The 21,216-nt window shown below is 37.4% G+C and overlaps 1 protein-coding gene across 1 annotated transcript; it reads left to right on the forward strand.

Moving 5' to 3' along the window:
• Positions 1 to 2,731: 2,731 nt before the first annotated feature.
• On the forward strand, positions 2,732 to 15,997 carry slc17a9a (solute carrier family 17 member 9a). Its single transcript, XM_053625084.1, has 13 exons — positions 2,732 to 3,419; positions 9,606 to 9,803; positions 10,387 to 10,526; positions 11,309 to 11,408; positions 11,839 to 11,963; positions 12,273 to 12,378; positions 12,465 to 12,561; positions 12,686 to 12,773; positions 13,696 to 13,730; positions 14,032 to 14,147; positions 14,398 to 14,453; positions 14,617 to 14,646; positions 15,207 to 15,997. Exons 1-13 carry the CDS (start codon positions 3,286 to 3,288, stop codon positions 15,374 to 15,376), a joined length of 1,395 nt encoding a protein of 464 aa, XP_053481059.1. The 5' UTR covers positions 2,732 to 3,285; the 3' UTR covers positions 15,377 to 15,997.
• Positions 15,998 to 21,216: the final 5,219 nt, after the last annotated feature.

The raw sequence follows: 21,216 nt of genomic DNA on the forward strand, positions 1-21,216 counted from the left end.
TATATATATATATATACACACACACACACAAACTAGCAATTTGTTTGCGTAAGAGAACTAACTTAACTGTATATTGTATTATATTTTGAATGCAGATATGCTACTTAAACTAAATATATCAGAAATTAATTTAGCTGGACACCCATTTTCAGATTGAAAAATAATTCTGTACTATTGACCTTTTTTTTTATTTGCAAATAGCCACCTCATCTTGTTTTTATGTACTGGCATTTTATTTTCCGTTGAACCTTTTTAAATTGACATTCATATAGTGCTGCTTTTAGGCCTAAATCAGAAGTGTAGCATCAGCTACGGGTTGATTATTAGGGGTGTAAAGCTCAGATGATTGGGATGAATGCGTCGATTTAAAGGCAACGACTGAGGATAAATCAAGGCAACAATCAGTTATTATTAAAATTGATTAGAAATCGATTATTAAAAGGAGAGAAAACTGGTGTGTAAAAAAAAAAAATTCATATTTTTTGTAAATAAGCTTGTAAATAAGCTTGCAATGGGATTTGTTCAAAGCACTGATACTTAACAGCCCTTACTCCAGGCTCTAAATAAATTGGCCACATATTGATCAGAGATTACTAACTCGAATCTTATTGAAGCAGTTTCAGTGGTATCATAACATCTAATCATAGCCTAAAGAACCTAAATCATATTGTATTGTGTGGAAGATTGAAGTTTACACCCTTAGTTGTTATGAGTGTTGAGCTTAAAATTCATATTCTATATAGAACGGTTCCAGGATTGTTCCACGCTGGAAATAGACACTTCATTTGTCTGAATTTGTGCTTTTTATAACTGGTGTGTTGTTAATAGGGACACGGTCTTCTGATTTGTCCTGTTGACGCTGTGCCTTGTGTTGGTTGGCTAGGTTAAGGTGTGTGTATGTATGTGTGGGTGTGTGAGAGAGAGAGAGTGAGTGATGCTAGCCTTGTATTTTCACTTGGAATGGAAATGTGCCTGCATAAAAGGTGAGCACAGGAAAATGAACATTTCAAGCAGGTGAATGGGGGTGAGTTGTTTTTTTTATTATTTGTTTTTTTCTTCTTTTTTACATTTGTTGGGTTTTTTTTCACAACATAAGCTATTTTTTATTTAAAATTTACATATTTTTAAATGGCTGGAGAATTTGCTACATCACCCTTTTTATTTTAGATTTGTACATGCTACTGAAGTTTATAGTTTATTTATAGTTGTAATTTCTACATTATTTATTCAACAGCACATTCTTTGCCCTCTCCTGTTTTTAAATTCAAATTTTCAGGTACAATAAAGTATTTCTTTGAAACAAAAATGTGTGCCCTGCCTCTTTCGCGCCGCATACTTCAGCAGTAATTAAGACATAAGTATGCAAATTTATGGCTCCAAGCATGTCCTACCTGCCATTCCTGTTCAGTCTTACTCGCTTTCTAGTGTTTTTCCTGTTCAAATTCTGTTTGAAAGCTTGGCTATTCGGCTAATCGGCTTAACGCACTGCGGCCGCACAAACAGCAAACAGCATTGCTATTGAATGGAAGGTGAAAAACATGAGCACGTGAGCGAGCCCGAGAGAACAGGAGCAAACAAAAGTCCAGGACTATGGCCCAGGTAAGTTGTAAAAGTTACATATGGTTTAGAAAGACTATAGATTTAGTAGCTATGATCACCTCAGATTCCTTTTCTTGACTGACAGGAGTGGAACCCAATAGCTCATCTAGCTCAATGTTTTGTGCATGCTGAGATGCTTTTCTGTTCACTATGTTTGTAAAGAGTGAGTTACTATATCCTTCTTGGCAGCTTCGACCAGTCCGGCCATTTTCCTCTGGCCTCTCTTCTCAACCAGGTGTTTCCACCCCCAGAACTGTCCCTCACTCAATGCTTTTTGTTTTTCGCACCATTCTATGTAAACTCTAGAGACTAGTTTTGTGTGAAAATCCCAGGAGATCTGCAATTACTGACATAGTCAAACCAGCCCATCTGGCACCAACAACCCTGCCATGGTTAACGGCACTGAGATCACGTTTTTCCTCATTCTGATTTTTGATGTGAACATTAACTGAACCTCTTGACCGGTGTAGGCATCATATTGTGCATTGTGCTGCTGGCCCCTGATTGGCTAGTTGTATAACTGCATAAATGAGCACGTGTACAGGTGTTCCTGTTAAAGATGGTGGTGAGTGTAGTTAAGCTGCCATTACATTGACTTTTGGCCTGTGTGAAATTGTTGGTCATGAATTGTTCATGATCAAAAACCTTGTCAAACTACTGTTTGTTTTTATGTATGTGCTGGGGCATTGTCATGCTGGAACATGTTTGGGCCTCTTAGTGCCAGTGAAGGGAAATTGTAATGGAAAAGCATACAAAGACATTCTAGACAGTCGTGTTCTAACAGTTTGAGGAGGAACCACTTGTGTTTGTGAGGGTCAGGTGTCCACATACTTTTGGCCATATAGTGTTATAATTAGCCAGGTTAGACTAGCACTAACAAATTGGCTAAGCAACAAGTCAGTTTCTAGCTAATGGTAAATATTGGTTATTTACAGAATATTTTACTTCTGATTAATTCATTATGAAACAGCATATCATGCATATATTATTTCAGGCAAAACGGTACTGTTGCTTAAAAATTAAAATCACCTTCTCACTGTTTTAGATAAAGTTATGTGTGACATAAAAACATGACATTAATTTCATCAGAAAAAAAAGGATTTATTTTAGTTTTTAATACTTCAGTACATTTAAAAGTAACAATGATTTTTTTTTTCCCTCAATGGATACTTCCACTGTTAATTGATTATGATTTTACTCATATCTATACTTTCACTTACGTATAATTTGTCTTGCATTTTCTGCTCTGCGTGATTCTACAGAAAATATGTGTATTAAAAAACCAACAGCAGCTATGCTATGAATACGTAGGGTTATGTACCCATCCATATAAATCAACTCTTAGCTGTTTAACTCAACAAAATGACTGGGCAGTTATATACTTTATAGTCTACTTGTATTTTAATAGGTTGTTATGTATGTACCAACACATTCTTCAACCTCTCCTCCCGTTTTTAAAATTCAAACTTTTAGGTATATTGTTTTTCTTTTAAACAAATATGAAACAGAAATGCGCGTGCCCTGCCTCTTTTATGCCCCATGCTTCATCTATATTTAAAGATATGCAAATATGTGGCGCCTACCCTACCTGTCGTTCCTGCCAGAGATACTCGCGATGTGATGTTTTCCCCATCCAAGATCAGTTTATTACCTGCTTTAATCGACTTAACTCGGTACCGCTACTAAATGGAAGTTCATGAAACTTTATGGATTAGAAATCAGAAAGGTTCACTTCACATCTGGTTAGAAACATCTGTGAACATGTGCGCGCGCGAGCTCGAGAGAACAGGACTGAGAGAAACTTCGGGAATATGGCCCAGGTGAGTTGTGAGCCAACCAAATGTAACCTGCTGCGCAATTTACGCTTGTAAAATACCGTATTTACGTTTTAGAAAGACTAGGGAGCGGATATGCTTTGTGATCAATTTTTTTTTTTTTTATCATGAATTGTTATAGTAAATATAGAAGCACTTGCCAGAGCGAGGTTTAGTTAAGATCATGTGGAATCATGTTAATTCTTATAGGCTGTGGAATATGTCTCACTACACCGAGGTTGTCAGTGTGTTGGTAGTGGAGACCGGGGTATAATATCTGGGTAAAATAAAAACATCTAAATAAGGAATATAAAGAACCCCAGTACATTTTAAGTTTGTAAACTGTACAGATGGTTTAAATATTTAAACGTTGTACATTTTTCAACACTGTAACATTATGTTGCTGTGTGTGTGTGTGTGTGTGTGTGTGTGTGTGTATATATATATATATATATATATATATATATATATATATATCTATATATATCTATATCTATATATATATGATATATATAGATATATATAGATAGATAGATAGATATATAAATTAGCAACCTAATATTGGCAACCTTAGTAAATATGAGCAGAGAAGGCTGTGAAAAATTCTTTATTGTTTAACCATTTGATCTTTTGTTAAAAAATAATAAAATAAACTTTGTTAAATATAAGTGTGCAACAGTTATCGATACCCCTATGAATTCCTATGAGAAAAATAGATTTGAGGTATATTCCCACTGAAATTTTAAAGGAACAGGAACAGGAAATTGTTCAACCATGACTTCCTGTTTCACAGGGGTATAAATATGAGGTAACACATAGGCCAAATTCCCTCATGGCTTCTACACACTTGTGGTCAGGTTGTGGTACCGTTCATATTAAACTCTCTGTCTTGTCATGGAAGTCGTAGGGTTTTCAAATTACACGAGCAATCAGTGACAGGGTTGAACACATGACAAAAGATTTCACTATTGACAAATCCCTGATCACTCTGCTTGGACTCCAAATTACGTTTCACAACAGAGAACACATGAGAAGTGATACAAGAATTACACTAGATCACGTGTGAGTGTACTTTCTCGTGCTGGTCAGGCCAGGGTTTTGAAAATGGCGGACCACAAGAAGCTTGTGATACACTTTCTTTGTGTGCTGATTTGCAGCGAGAAGTCAAAAAAGAATAAGAAAAGACTATTAAGGAGGGAATGGTTGGGGAGACGCAGGCAGCAAGGATTCCACAAATTTTTCCTCCATTTCTTCTGTCCAATGAGGCTTTCTTTATACTGCAGCCATGCTAGTTGATGTTCTATTCCAGGTACATCAGGACTCCTCCCACTGAAACTTCCCGGGCCATGCCCCTTTTCTTGCTCTCTCATTGGCTGTAGGTCAACGCTACAGTTATATTCAGTGAAAACACATTTCACATTACATGATTTCGAATCGCAGACAGGTCCAGATATTTAACATGCTAGATATCTCACTGACATTGGCGATGCTTTGGCACTTCTCTCAGATCACGTCTTTGATAATTCATACATTGCGTTTGTCATTCACGGGAGTGAGCTCTCTTGGCATTAGTCATTCATAACATTGGGTAAGTCCAAGGAATATAGCTGTGATGTTCGGTAAAAGGTTGTTGAGCTTCACAAAATGGGAAGTGGCTATAAGAATATAGCAAAAGCATTGAAAATGCCCATTTCCACCATCAGGGCAATAATTAAGAAGTACCAGTCAACCGGAAATGTTATGAATCAACCTGGAATTGGACGTGTGTCTATATTGTCTCAACACACTGTAAAGAGGATGGTTCGAGTGGCCAAAAACTCTCCAAGGATCACAGCTGGAGAATTGCAGAAGTTAGTTGCGTCTTGGGGTCAGAAAGTCTCTAAAACTACAATCGGAACTCATCTACAACACCACAAGTTGTTTGGAAGGGTTTCAAGATAAAAGCCTCTACTCTCATCCAAAAACAGACTCGAGCGTCTTCAGTTTGCCAGAAACTACTGGACCTCATTGTTGTTGATGCTCATCAGGCAGGAAAAGGTTACCAAACCACATCTAAAGAGTTTGGACTGCACCAATTCACAATCACAGATTGTGTACAAATCAAGGAAATTCAAGACCACTGTTACCCTCCCAGGATTTGTCGATGAACAAAGATCACTCCAAGAGCAAGACATGTAATAGTTGATGAGTTCACAAAGGAACCCAGGGTAACTTCTAAGTAACAAAGGCCTCCCTCAGATTGGCTAACATCAAGAGAACACTGAACAACAATGTTGTGAATAGCAGGGTTGCAAGGAGAAAGTCAATGGTCTGTTAAAAGAACACTGTTGCCTGTTTGCATTTGCTAAAGATCACATGGACAAGCCAGAAGGCTATTGGAAAAATGTTTTGTGGATGGATGAGACCAAAATAGAACTTTTTGGTTTAAATGAGAAGCATTATGTTTAGAGAAAGGAAAAAAAACTGCATTGCAACATAAGAACCTTATTCCAGCTCTGAAACATGGTGCTGGTGGTATCATGGTTTGGGCCTGTTTTGCTGCATCTGGGCCAGGACGGCTTGCCATCATTGATGGAATAATGAATTCGGAATTATACCAGTGAATTCTAAAGGAAAAAGGACATCTGTTCATGAACTGAATCTCAAGAGAAATTGGGTCATGCAGCAAGTCAACGATCCTAAGCACACAATCGTTCTACCAAAGAATGGTTAAAGAAGAATAAAGTTAATATTTTGGAATGACCAAGTCAAAGTCCTGACCTTAATCCGATAGAAATGTTCTGGATGGATCTGAAGCAAGCAGTTCATGTGAGGAAACTCACCAACATCCTAGAGTGGAAGCTGTCGGTACTGAGAAATGGGCTAAAATTCAGATCTCAATCACTCTTTGATATGATGCAGAATTCATAGTTGAATTAATGAATGCAAGCTGTCCAGTCCCTGAGACAGCGAAGCAACCCCAAACCATAAAATTTCTACTGCTTCTACTAAAAAGTTGCCTTTGGTCTGTGCCAAACATGTCTGCTGTTACTGTGGCCAAACAACTCTATCTTTTATTCGTCTATCCAGAGCACATTATTCCAAAAGGCCTGGTCTTTGCCTATATGCTCATTGGCAAACTGTAGTCTTGCAAAGGCTTTTTCCTGGCATGTCTCCCATGCAGGTCAAAGTTGTACAATGTCTTTCTGATTGTAGAAGCATGCACTTTGACACCAAAGTGCATGCTTACTAGCAGTTCCTACTACTTACTAGCAGTTCCTGTGATGAAATTTTGGGGTTCTTGGATACTTCTTTTTGCATCAGACAATCTGCTCTTGGGCTGAATTTACTGAATCGTTTGAAATCTGTGCCATTTGTAGATGATTTTCCTTACAATGGAATGATGTGTTTCAAATCATTTGGAGATCTTTTTAAATCCCTTGCCAGACTCATAGACATCCACAACCTTTTTTCTGAAGGTCTTCCAGAACTTTAGATCTTGGCATGATGACACCACACACCTCAATAACAAAGGGAACAGCAGACACTAGATATGAGAGCGGTTTAAATAAAACAGGTTCCACCTGCACTCCCTAAGCAGGTTCTAATCACTGGAACCCAATCTTGAACACCTGATTCTAATTTTATGGATTTGAAGGTGTGATAAATGTAGGGGTGTACTTACTTTTTCCATGTGACTGATCTGTTTTTTGTTGTTTAAATTGTGAAAATGACTACAAAAAGTTAATTTTATGTTTCAATTGATAGTGTATCACCTTTATTAATAGACACTGTTTCAAAGAGGGTGAAATGTTTGCCCAAATATGACAAAAAAAGCCAATTTCCATGGGGTGTACTTATATTTTCAGAAGACTTTAGCTACTTGAATGTAATTGATAATAGGAACTAACTCCCATGTTAGGAAACTTGTTACGATGTTATGACACTCAAGACTCCTTCAATAAATGTTAAATAAATATCTCCTAAAAGAAAACTTCACAATATCAATAATTATAGGCTTTTCTTTGTTAAACAATAGTGTGTGTGTGTGTGTGTGAGAGAGAGAGATGTGATGGTGATGGACTGCTAATGATCAATGATTTACCAGTGATAACAGGAATCAGCTTGTCTTCGTTTGACAACTTTTGTGTTATAGTCATCTGAGCAAATATATTTTACAACTGTTTGCTTCATTCTCATTTTAATTCTAAACTGGTTTTTGAATATTCTAATCTTGTTTTATTTTCTCTAGCTACTTGTTCTGATATTTGTGGAGTAGATGTACTGTCACATACTGTACACTACTGTACATAAGATAACATGCAGTGGCAGTTAATGAAAATGAGAACTGAATGTATATATAAATTTAATCTAATCATATTTAAAGAAACATGAATATTATTTTAATAGTTGAGCCATTGCACTACCAGGGGCCAAACACACAGGCACAGGTAACTTGGCAGAGGGTGCCACATCTCTCTGGCCATTTGTTACAAGAGATCTACTCAGCGGGGAATTTGCCAAGGTGTTCAGACCACTAGTGAGACCAACAGTGGTAAATGTCTTGCTGGCCATAACAGAATTAATTGCCTTTTTGTGCCATACCTGAGGCAATGTAAAAAGATCTCAACAAAATGTCAAAAATCACGATAATCGTGCATGGTTTTAATGATCATTAAATGTGACACGGTAATACTAACCATTGGGAAATTTGAGGGTTTATCGTGAAACCAGCAACCGTTTCATCCCTAGTATCCACTACCTGATTTTTGCATCCATCTCTTTTGTGTTGAAAGTTCTTTGTGTTTTCTCATGGTAATAGATTTTCACATGGGTGCAATCTCATATTTAAACCTCAGGGGAAAAAAGGCATAAATAAAGGCAATAGCAGTGTATCTGTGGGTGTATTAGAAATTACATTAAATTATGTTTTTCAAGAAATACTATATAATACTAATTATTAGAGCTGTCGATAATTTATCCACATATATTTCTGAGAGAAAAGGCTACAAACAAACAAACAAATACTAATGTAAATAGCTTTTTTGTTAGAACAAAGAAAAATAGTTTCTGCTATTGGGAATTTTTAATGATTGTGTGTAATGCTTTAAAAAAATCTTATTAAATGCTTATTTTACTTTTTATAAGTTTTGCTATTTTTATGAAGGGTACCAGTAAGTTTGGAGTGCACAGTAGATGTTCATTGTACCTGATAAAATGGGCACTAAGTGTAAGGATGTATATGTACTAAACTCAGTGTGTTACATACTGTATGTTATCAGCACCCTCTGTATTGTTCCCTACATTAAATCTTTGATTCATTTTTATCATTTAGTGACAGGTTTCACTGTCAGGAAAAGCAGATTGTGACTCAGCAACAGAATATACTTAATTCATGTAAGCTCACTAGAAGTTGCCAAAATCTAGGAAGGGCTTTGATTCATGCATGAACTAATACACTTGTGCAAAGGAATATTAGAGATTGTCTGAATTGATAAAGGTAAACCCTTCTCCTTATATGAACTGAGAAATGCAAGAAAATTACAGATTTACAGAATCACAGAATTGATGGTTACTCACAGATGGGTGGTTACTGTGTTTCAACAACACAGAGGGGCAAAAGCTAAAAATCAGCTAAGCTATCAGTTCTTTTTGCTAAAAATCATAAAACATCACTTTTGAAACTGTCTAACTCTTAACCTGAACAGGTTCTGAGTTCATTATTTATGGATGTTTTCAATACTGTCAGTTAAACACTACAACTTCTGAAACAGTCAGTGTCAGGCCTCTCCCTGAAATAAGCTGACTCCTTTGTGCTTCGCAATTATAGACTAACCTACCTGGAATACTTTATAATTACTGTAATATCTCTTACTGCCCAACACAAGAGCTATGTTACAAACTAACAACGCATTCGGAATGAGGTTAATTTCATGAGGGCTCACATCAGATAATAAATCTCTTCTTTTTGTGTGTTCTTTGCTGAATTTTGAGTTTATTTTGCCCTTATTTACTAATAATATTGAACTAATAAACAGTAACAAACTACTATTACTACTAGTAATAATAATAATAATAATAATAATAATAATAAATGTATTATTATTAGTAGTATTAGTAGTAGAAGTAGTAGGAAGAGGAGGTGTAATGGCATCCTGTTGTAGCATTACAGTTCATTAAAATCAGTCCATTTGTTTTCCACTGCTGCTGTAGGTCACTTGTGCGGACATGGACTCTGATGCTGCTGTTGGTCACCTGCCTACTCTATTGGGCACGGATGGCCATGTCAGTTTGTGCAGCTACTATGGCTAAGCAATTTGGTTGGAACAAGATGGAGTCTGGATTGGTGCTGGGTGTTTTCTTTTGGGGCTACTGCTTCACACAAGTGTTAGGAGGCCATGCCAGTGATAAGTAGGTAACATTAGCCAGTTTACACATGGTGCTTCTGAGAAAACTGGATGGTGCTCTAAATAAAAGAATCTTTTTGACTAAATTGAGCTTACAATAAATAAAAAAAAGACATTGCTTTTCACATGTTTTCATAGTTCAAGATGTTTTTTGTTTTTTTTTTAAATTACCGATAAAGTAATTATAGGGCATTCAATTTAGCATAATACACATTTGGATAGTTCATCTCAGAAAATATTTTAGGCAATTCCTTGTTGTCTAATCAGTCTTATTCACATTCAGTCTATGACTGGTTTAATTGAAAATTCTACGCTCCACAAGATATTACAAGAAACAAATTCCAGTGTTTAACAATGTCCATTTGGGCCAAATGACAGCGGATAGTAGATACAGTACATATATATCCAAGCTAAACTCTTGTAGCCTTACAAAAAGGTAGCCTTATACACCAGGACATGCTATATTATTAAGCAGCTTAGAAATCTTAAATTTGGTCTCTTCTTAATGACACAGCAGATTTTGTTTCTGTCCTTTATCAGAAAGTACTTTGTAATGGTTAACACAAATGACACAAATGCTTTGACAGAATTGGTGGAGAGAGAGTCCTGATAATATCCACGTCTTCCTGGGCAGTTATGACAGCCATAACTCCTCTTCTGGTCAAGATGGGTCTCCCACCACTCATCACCATCATACTAGCCAGGTTCTCCATGGGTGTGCTGCAAGGTGAGCAGATAGAAAAATAGATGACAGTCAATGAAGAAGGAGAGAGAGTGTGTGTATGAGTAACAGTGTGTGTGTGAGAGAAAGAGAAACATTCAAAAGTATTGTAAATGTGGGAAACTGCTTTGAATACTGGTTTCTTGAATGTTGGGGGAGGGGTTTATGTTAGCCTAATGGGAATTGGTGCACAGTGAATTATTTGGTCCTAAAAGATAAAATTATCTGTAACTTGTTGTATGATAAACCATATTTATGGAGTCCCACCGACTGATTCATGAGGTCAGAAAGTAATTTGTCTGTCAGCAGGTTCAGGTTCTTGCTCTCTTAATAGTAGTTAGTGAATAATATGCTTTAAGATGAACAATTACCTAGGGCTATACTTCATATTTGCAATTTTAGAACAAACATAAAGTACATATATTATGTAAGGAATAAAACATGATGGGGCCTGCTGTTATAGGAAAAATAATCCTTTCCAGGGTAGCGTGATAAGGATTGATCACAAGCATAAGCAGATCCTTTCTTTCTCCATCACTGTGGTAGAGGTTATTTGTTTATTTCTTTGCAAATTCCCATCTGATCATCTGATTTTTATTTTATATATAGATATATTCATATTATACTGTATATAAGTGTAACATCTTAAGTAACACAATTATTTGTTTGACACTGTGGTGAACTAATACACAGCAAGTCCAATTAGTGCTGAAGGTTTATTATTAGAATAATGTTTTAAGGTGTGATGCTGTAACTGAGGCTACATCTGACCATCTCCTGTGTTGTAGGTGTTCACTACCCCGCTCTAAACAGCATCTGTGCGCAGCGTGTGGCTGAGGGAGAAAGGGGCTTTTTGATGAGTACGTTAGGCTGTGGCAGTTACCTGGGGTGAGTGCACATTAAACACAATTATGACACACTCACAGGAAAAAAAAATGAGTAAGAAATTAAAAAGATTTATTTTAGTTTCACTATTTACATCAGTCAAACGCTATATAAGTGTAATTGGGATGGTTCTCCTAAGCAATGAAGCTACTTAAGCTTGGACAAATCTAGAAAAGATAAAAAAAAATATATAAAAGTCTTTATGATAAAACACATACTATAAGGTATACAATAACTGCAAATCGGCCAGTTGAATGTAGTGTTCAAGATGGGTTATACTGCTCCAAGATATCAGCAAGATATGCTAGAGCTGAATCTTTTAGGGCTTTAAACATGGTACGTACTTGTAGTCAATGTAGAATAGGTAGCCATTGTAAATGAAAAAATATGCTCTAAAGTTCTGTTAATGCTGTTTTTTTTCTTGCTGTATCAGTATGCTGATGGTCGGAGGACTGGGGTCTGTCATGCTGGAGTGGTATGGCTGGGAAATTGTGTTCTATGGACCTAGTGTCCTTTCCATGCTATGGGCCTGCTGTGTATGGATATGGGTACGCAGAGGTACAGTTCAGTATTAAAGTATTTGTGGCATGGTTTTTCTCATTTTTGCTCAGCATTTGAAGGATTTGAGGATCCTCTGAGCAACTCCAAAAAACGTGGATGCCCCCAAGTTTATTCACCTAACCCATGGCCTATTTATGTTTATATTAAGGCATTTTTGTTCTGGTATGATTGAGCTAATAGTGTCGCTGGTGAATGATTGATTGGTAATTAGTTGATCATTCATCAATAGCCAACAACACGTAGGTATAGGTGGATTGGTTTTCAGTCTTACATATATTTGTGTTTGTGTTCATTGAAACCATACAGGACCAACAGGCACATTTGATGCTTTATTGAGTAACTCTGAGTCTGCATTTCAAGCAACAATTTCAAAGACCTGTTGGCGTCATCTTTTAAAACAGCCCTGTGTGTGGTGAGTTAAAGTCACTAAGCACCTTTTTCTTGTTGTGCTCACGTGCTTGAGGATGAGACAATGCTTTCTGTCTCTTTTTGTCTCAGGGCTATGATTTTTGCACATCTCTGCCAAAGCAGTGCACATTTCACACTTCTGTCATGGCTACCAACATTCTTCAGTGAGACATATCCTCATGCAAAGGTAACTAAGTCTTTGAGACATTTCTTTGTGGGTCATTGTGTTTTAATCCTAAATTACCTTCAATTTCTGTTTTCTTTATTTACCTCTTGGCTTCACTACTTGATACTAATTGGGTATAATACAGTACTGGGTGTTTAATGTGATCCCCTGGCTTGTGGCTCTGCCTTCTTCCTTGTTTGGAGGCTCTATGTCAGATCATCTCATCAGAGAAGGTGTAATAGTTTTTCCTCCTTTAATTGTTAGAAAGTTTCTTTAAAGCAACATCTGTAGTACTTGAATCACTAACTTTTATATAGCATATAATTCCCCCACCCCACCCCACCCCACCCCTTATTTTCTCCCCAATTTGGTCTTGCCCATTCCCATCCACTATCTAACTTGCCCCTGTCACATGACAGCTACCAAGCTGGTACAGTGAAAGCTAACATGTGCTTCCTCTAACTCAGTGGTTCTCAAACTGGGGCCGCCAGATGGCGCCAGGGGGCCGCATAGAAATTCTAGAACATTATTTTAAAAAAAAAAAATAATAATTTTACCTGTATGTAAATCGGGATTGTCAATCTTTGAACTATGAAGTACATAAAAAATGAGAAATATTAATAAATTAAATAAATTATGCACAGCACACTAAGGCACACACCAAACAGAGACATCCGTTGATATACTAGTATACAGTACTGTTAGCCACACGCTGATAAAACCTAAGACTATTTAAAATGGATAAGTTTTTAGATTTTGAGAAGTTTTGAGAAAGTTAATACAGAAGAGCTTAGCATGAAAAAAATGAAATTGTATAAATTTGAAGACTCTAGAGGGCCACAAAGACAAGACACTCAGAGGAAAATGCTATCCATCCTGTTCCACATACAGTACATGAGCTCACAGATGCCCACAACTGGCTAGTGTCGTTGTGATTGGCAGGGGAAAGAGCATGCAGAGAATACGGACAATTTTATCCCTTGGCTCTCAGTCGCAGATGGCACTGGCATTCTCCCGATGATAGGATGAATATTTTTCTGTTGTGTCATTTGAGATCCTTGCGTCATTTTCTTAAATGCATTTAGAAATATATTACTAAGAAATATTGCTATTAAGTCATACAGCTGTGAGGTTGATGCATTTGTGTTTACATAGGTTTTGGTACAGCTACTGTCAGAAAATTAATGCAGGTAGGCGCAAGCAAACATTATTACCTTATTATACACATACATTTTTAAACATCCACATAATTATTTGATAATTTAATTATTTACTTCTACTACTACTATTGTTGATGATAATAGTAATTTACATAGCCCTTGTTGGAGTGGCACAGTGGCTTAGTGGTTAGCATGTTTGTAATTTACAAAATACAGGGGACTATATTTTGTGAATTACTGATGTAACTGATTTCTATGTTTTAATATCAAACACCAATGTTGTGAAAATTGTTGGGAGTTTTATGTTTTCTGTGTGTATGTGTTTGTTTAGTTCTGCTCAATGGGACTTGGCCCCATGTTCATTTATTTGTTGTGTAAGACTACCACATTTCTCCATGCTGTGGTCTTTATCTCAGCAGCCTTTGGCCTGTCCACCTTCAATAGCAGGTCAGAATTTGGTTCTGCAGTCATTTATTATACTTTATTATACAGTATATGCTTATATTGTTAGATATATTGGTTCTATTTTTAAGAAGTTCCCATAATAGCAATATCCAAAAATAAAAGTATAAAACTAAAAGTGGTTAGCGAAGATGAAATGAATTAATAAATGAATATTTAAAAGTGCATTGAAGCTTACCATTCACAAAGCACTAAACACTGAACATTAAACTGCTGAATGTCTGTGTCCATCTAGTGGTGTGGCTGTGAATGTACATGATTTAGCCCCATCTTGTGCTGGAGCTCTTTTTGGTCAGTCTGCCATTTACTCAGTTATTTCTGTACAGTAATTGTGTTTGTTAGTTATAGTAGTTCACTATATTTTATAATTCGATATTTTACACTCTGTTTTCACTTGAAATTTTTGTCCACATTGTTATGGTCTAAAAGCACAGCTTGTCTTTCTTTTTTACAGGTATAATGAACACTTGTGCTGCATTTACAAGTAAGTAAAGTAAGGTTAGACAAAGCATAAGTCCCTATTATAAACTTGAGTTAATAGTGTAGCATATCCTGAACTGGAAGATTTATATATTTCATATTTAACTGTTTAACTAATTAAGATAATTGAATTATATATTTATATTTGCCAAACATGATTTAACATCATGTTATTTGCCATTAAAAATATGTTTTTACACCAAAATATCGTTTAACATTTACAATATAGTCAAAAAGTTTTATCTGCTTTTATCTTATTGAGCATTAAGACTTTACAGATCAGTAAATTAAAATCACAGAGAGAGCCCTATAATTCCAAGGTCTCATAATATCTGAACTAAACAGATCAATTAAAAATGAGCTTGTCCAATGAATGCTTAAAAATATCAAATCATCTTTTCTGACTTCAGGGTCAGGCAAATATATCCCAATGAGTGAGAGTGCCTTCTGACTAACAGAAGTAACTTAAAAGTGTTAGAGTGTTTTGTGTGATGTTTCTTAAGTATGATTTATATGTACTTTTCTTTTTTCTTTTTTTTTACCTAATATCTGTGCACTTCACAGGTCTACTAATGGTTTACATCTCAGGCTACCTGATCGAGGTCACTGGGTCCTGGCTAACTGTATTCGGCCTCGTCATTTTGGTGAATTTTGTTGGGGTAGCCGTGTTTATTATATTTGGTGAAGCAAAGCGGGTGGACCAAGTAGATCTGACTCCTGTTACATGCATCTAAATACAGCATTGTCATTTGACTAACAGATATGTTAAATAGTTACAGTTACATTTATATAGCACTTTTCTAGACACTCAAAGCACTTTACATAGTATGGCGCGGGGGGATCTCCTCAACCACCGCTAGTGTGTAGCAGCCAACAGCAGTCATAGTGCGGCAGAACACCCACCACACACCAGCTATTAGTGGAGAGGAGAGAGTAATGTAGCCAATTAAGGGATGGGGATTTTTAGGGGGGCTATTATAGATAAGGGCCAATAGGGTTATACCCTTCTCTTTTATGAGAAGTGTCCTGGGATTTTTAATAACCACAGAGTCATGACCTCGATGTAACGTTGCATCCGAAAGACGATGCTGTTTTTACAGTATAGTGCCCCCGTCACTATACTGGGGCATTAGGACCCACACAGACCACAGGGTGAGCACACCCCCTGCTGGCCTCACTTATACCTCTGCCAGCAGCATCCTTAGTTTTCCCCAGGAGGTCTCCCATCCAGACACTGGACAGCTTCAGTGGGAAACCAGGTGAGAACTGCAGTTAGATATGGCTATGTGCTGTCTTATCCACATGTTCCAAATTAAAACAGCATTAAGCATTTTGCCTAGGCTTTTAATAGTGAATGCACATGATGTATTATCATGCACATTCATTATAATTTATTTGTACAGTGGATTTTAATCCATATAAAAAACATACATTACATTGTTGTATATTCATATATTCAGTATTTTTTAAAAATATTTATTGTAAGTGTGTTAGGTTTGAAATATACAAACTATTAAACCTATGTTGTTTATTAAAACACACGGGCATATCAAATCTTGTTGAGTTCAAGCTTCATGCTCTTTGCTTTCCACAAAGGGATCAAATTAAACATAACACCACATGACACCAACAGAGGGGATAAAATACTCATTAGACTGAAGATTAGATTAGATTAGATTTTTTTTTTTTTTTACCTGGTTTAAATTTCCACTGGAAGAAAGAACGGTGGAAATGGATGTCTAAAATGATATAATAAAGACAAGGCCGCTAAAAAAATGTCTCTACATGTGGTTATGAAAACACAACCATTTCTGTTTTGATTAGGGTGTATATTTTGGGTCATTATCTTGTTGAACTATCTTATATGGCCAAGGGGCTGTGGCAGACAGGTTTGGGGATCTTCAAAAGAGCCCTATGACTAGGAGTGATAAAGCCCCAAAGCATCAGTATATAAATATATCAAACACCACCATTTTACTACAGATATCAGGAACTTTTCCTTCTATTACAGTCCTCATTTTTCACCATGATTTTAGATTCAAGATTCAAAGGCTTATTTGTCACAAGCACATTCATAGTAGATACAAAGGCGCAGTGAAATGAGATGTGACACCTCAGACGACTGTGCATAGCAAAAAAATAAATACACTATACCACCAATATATCAATGGGTATAGAGTAAAGAAGAGTGCAAGACAACACACACAAGAGCATACAAATATACACATATGAAAAGTATGTATGTATCTGTCTATGTATTTGTATACATATCGATGTCTACGTATTTATGTACTGTACACTAAACTGTTCAGTGCATGTGCAAATGTGCCAGATGTGCCATGTGTGAGATATATGAGCTATGTGTTGGTGCCGTATTTGCGTGCATAAGTGTCACATACACAAGTGGCAAGTGTCAGGAGGACCAAACATACTGATGATGTGCACGGCCAAAAAGTTTGATTTTGGTCTACTCTGACTACAACGTCTGATGCCAGTTGTAGTTCTAATGAGGCTTGGTGAAGTTTAACCTCTACGTATTGTTGATTTTTCTCAGGAAGGGCTTCTATCCTGCAACCACACCAAATAGCTGTTGTTATTGAGATGGAATTTAAGGATCATTTTGAAGCATTAACTCAACAGTACAATTTCTAAACTTTTTGTTTTTATTTGGCTTAATAATAGTTTTAACTGCTTGTGTATTTTATATTACCTGGAATGTGCAGGTCTTTATGTTGAAAACTCTTTGGTTTTCCTCATGGTGGTGGATAATAAAGGGATTTTGTGTGTGTGCAACCTCTCAGCAGGATGCACCCCCAGATTCTCATGGAACAGAATTTTTTCCTGTACACATATAATACACTTCATGGCCAAAAGTTTGGGACACCTTAACATCACACCTATATGTGGGTCTTTCCCAAAATGTTGCCACTGAGTTTGAAGCACACAACTGTATACGATGTCCTCGCTGTACCATTACATTTTCTCTTCACTTGGAACTAAGATGCCAAACCTGTTCCAGAATAACACAAAGAGTGACCAATGAAGACTTGGTTTGACAAGGTTGGAGTAGAAAACTCCAGTGACCTGAACAGAGCCCTGACCTCAACCCCACTGAACTCCTTTGGGATGACTTGGAATGCAGACTGCATCCTAGGCTTCTTCACCCGTCATCAGCGCCTGACCTCATTAATGCTGTCATGGCTGAATGGGCACATCCCACAGCCACTCTCCAAAATCATATGGAGAGCATTTCCAGAAGAGTGGAGGTTATTATAACTGCAAAGGGGGACTAAATGTGGAAGGGGATTTTGAATGGGAATGGTCAGGTGTCCACATACATTTGGCCATATAGTGTACAATGTATGCATATCACCACCACTTGGTTCCTGTGAATGTCTACTGCTGTTAATCTTTTGCTGCTGTAGCACACAAAGGTCCCCTTGGGGGTCAATAAAGTACATATATCGCTTATTCAATCTGTCTAAATAAAAAAGAGAGAGGAAAAAAAAATCTTTTTGAAAGATTTCAATATGTTTGTATTTATTCAACATATTATTTAGATGTGGCAATTCTCCATGTTCTCCCCTTGTTCACTCTGGGTTCTTCAGTTTCCCCCCATCTCCCAAAAAGATGCCAGTAAGTGAACTGACTACACTAAATTGTAACAAGGTGTGAACGAGTGTGTGAATTTCATCTAAGGTGTATTCCCACCTCTAGTGTTCCCAGGATAGACTGTGGAATCTCTGACCAGGATAAAGCAGTTACCGAAGATGAATGAATGAATGAATGTTTATTCATAGAATGTACTATTGTTTAAAAAAGTTCTGATGAAAATTATTTTTGTTACAAGAGAGGAAAGTCCTTTCTCCAGTTGTTTGAGTGGAAGATTTGGATCATTTTTGAATCAACATTTACTTTTTTATGCAAACATTGTTTTATTCTCTTGAAGGGTGCCAATAATGCTGGTATGCTAGTTGACTTTATTTTTATAGCAGTGAACATGGGGCGATTGGCAAACCCCTGTTGGTGAGTTGAAGCTAAGAATACGAGTTTGAGGAGTTGTATTTTGGTATTTGGTATAAAAAATTACTCCATTGTCCAGTTTTCTCTCTGGATGACAGTGTGAACTACTATGGCAGTTCTTGATGCAGCAGCACTGCCCTACCATGGCGATGTTTTCCAGAATCATGACAGAAAATGAAAACGGACCGTCTATAACTCCTAGCTCCAACTCACCAACAGTGGGAGCGATCCTTACCAGATAGCAACCCCGTCCCAAACATCCAACTAGCTGGCTAACTGGTAGCTATCCAAACTTACAAGCCCGTCCTCCTCAGTCTTTTACACTACTTTGACCTGCTGTTCATCCCCCTCATAGAGCACGCAATTACAAAGACATTACATGCAAATTTTAAAATCATAACATGTAAATTTATATTGTCGCCAGTGGCGATCTCAGCAAAAATATCATTCGCAAATTAACATATGGAGCCCTGCAAAAGTTTCATTCCTTTGGTTTTAAATGATTTTTTTTTTAAATCCTGATAGTATTCCCATTTTTACTAAATGTACCTGTAAGCTAATTTTACTTTGTTATTGTTTTTTTCACTGTAACGGATTACAGTACTGGCATAAAGTTGGTTTGACGTTGGATGTTCGATATTTGCACATATACGGAAATTAAGGGACCGTCTCTAAAGTTACATATGATATTGTTATACACGTTTCTAACTTCAATAGCATTCGAAGGGAATGACGTACAGTCATGAAGCCAACTGTAAAGTGTTCATCTACGTATCAGGTATGACGCACACCTTTTAGATTTTTGATATTAAACAAAATAAGCTATTTTGTTAAAATAAATTATTAAATCACATTTAAATTTGACACGTACAGTGCATCCGGAAAGTATTCACAGTGCTTCACTTTTTCCACATTTTGTTATGTTATAGCCTTATTCCAAAATGGATTAAATTCATTATTTTCCTCAAAATTCTACAAACAATACCCCATAATGACAACGTGAAAGAAGTTTGTTTTAAATCTTTGCAAATTTATTAAAAATAAAAAAACATAAAAAGCACATGTACATAAGTATTCACAGCCTTTGCTCAATACTTTGTTGAAGCACCTTTGGCACCAATTACAGACTCAAGTCTTTTTGAGTATGATGCTACAAGCTTGGCACACCTATTTTTGGGCAGTTTCTCCCATTCTTCTTTGCAGGACCTCTCAAGCTCCATCAGGTTGGATGGGGAGCGTCAGTGCACAGCCATTTTTAGATCTCTCCAGAGATGTTCAATCGGGTTCAAGTCTGGGCTCTGGTCGAGCCACTCAGGGACATTCACAGAGTTGTCCTGTAACCACTCCTTTGTTATCTTGGCTGTGTGCTTAGGGTCATTGTCCTGTTGGAAGATGAACCTTCGCCCCAGTCTGAGGTCCAAAGCGCTCTGGAGCAGGTTTTCATCAAGGATGTCTCTGTACATTGCTGCATTCATCTTTCCCTCAATCCTGACTAGTCTCCCAGTTCCTGCCGCTGAAAAACATCCCCACAGCATGATGTTTCCACCACCATGCTTTACTGTAGTTATGGTATTGGCCAGGTGATGAGTGGTGCCTGGTTTCCTCCAGATATGACGCTTGCCATTCAGGCCATCAGACCATAGAATTTTGTTTCTCATGGTCTGAGAGTCCTTCAAGGGCCTTTTAGCAAACTCCAGGTGGGCTGTCATGTGCCTTTTACTCAGGAGTGGCTTCTGTCTGGCCACTCTACCATTCAGGCCTGATTGGTGGAGTGCTGCAGAGATGGTTGTTCTTCTGGAAGGTTCTCCTCTCCACAGAGACACGCTGGAGCTCTGTCAGAGTGACCATAGGGTTTTTGGTCACCTCTCTGACTAAGGCCCTTCTCCCCCGATCGCTCAGTTTGGCCGGGCGGCCAGCTCTAGGAAGAGTCCTGCTGGTTCCAAACTTCTTCCATTTACAGATGATGGAGGCCACTGTGCTCATTGGGACCTTCAATGCTGCAGAAATGTTTCTGTACCCTTCCCCAGATCTGTGCCTTGATACAATCCTGTCTCGGAGGTCTACAGACAAATCCTTGGACTTCATTAATCCATCTTCAAATAAGGCTGTAACATAAAAAATGTGGAAAAAGTGAAGCGCTGTGAATACTTTCCGGATGCACTGTATTTCATTACTGAATAGGCTCATACACAAAATATATCATGATTTAAAGCTCAATAATGTCACGTACTGTGGGTGGAAACGGAAGCAGATGCCGGTGACAGAATCAGGCAGAATAATCCAAGGGGTAAAGACAAAGTTCGTGGTCGATAAACAGGCGAGGGTCAGGCGATCAGGCAGGCAGGTAGGCAAACAAACAAAACGGGGCTAGGCAGAAGTCGAGGTTGGGGACTGGAACACTGGTCAACGGTAACTTCATGTAAATGCATGTGAAAAGGGCTTAGAGAATGGCTGAGAAACAAGTCAACAGAACAATACTTCGCAAAGTCTCTTCACTTCCAAAGTCTCTCTTATGCTGTGGTGTGAGTGTGTTTGTAATGAGATGCAGGTA

Source organism: Ictalurus furcatus, chromosome 5, assembly GCF_023375685.1.
Source record: "Ictalurus furcatus strain D&B chromosome 5, Billie_1.0, whole genome shotgun sequence".
NCBI lineage: Eukaryota > Metazoa > Chordata > Actinopteri > Siluriformes > Ictaluridae > Ictalurus > Ictalurus furcatus.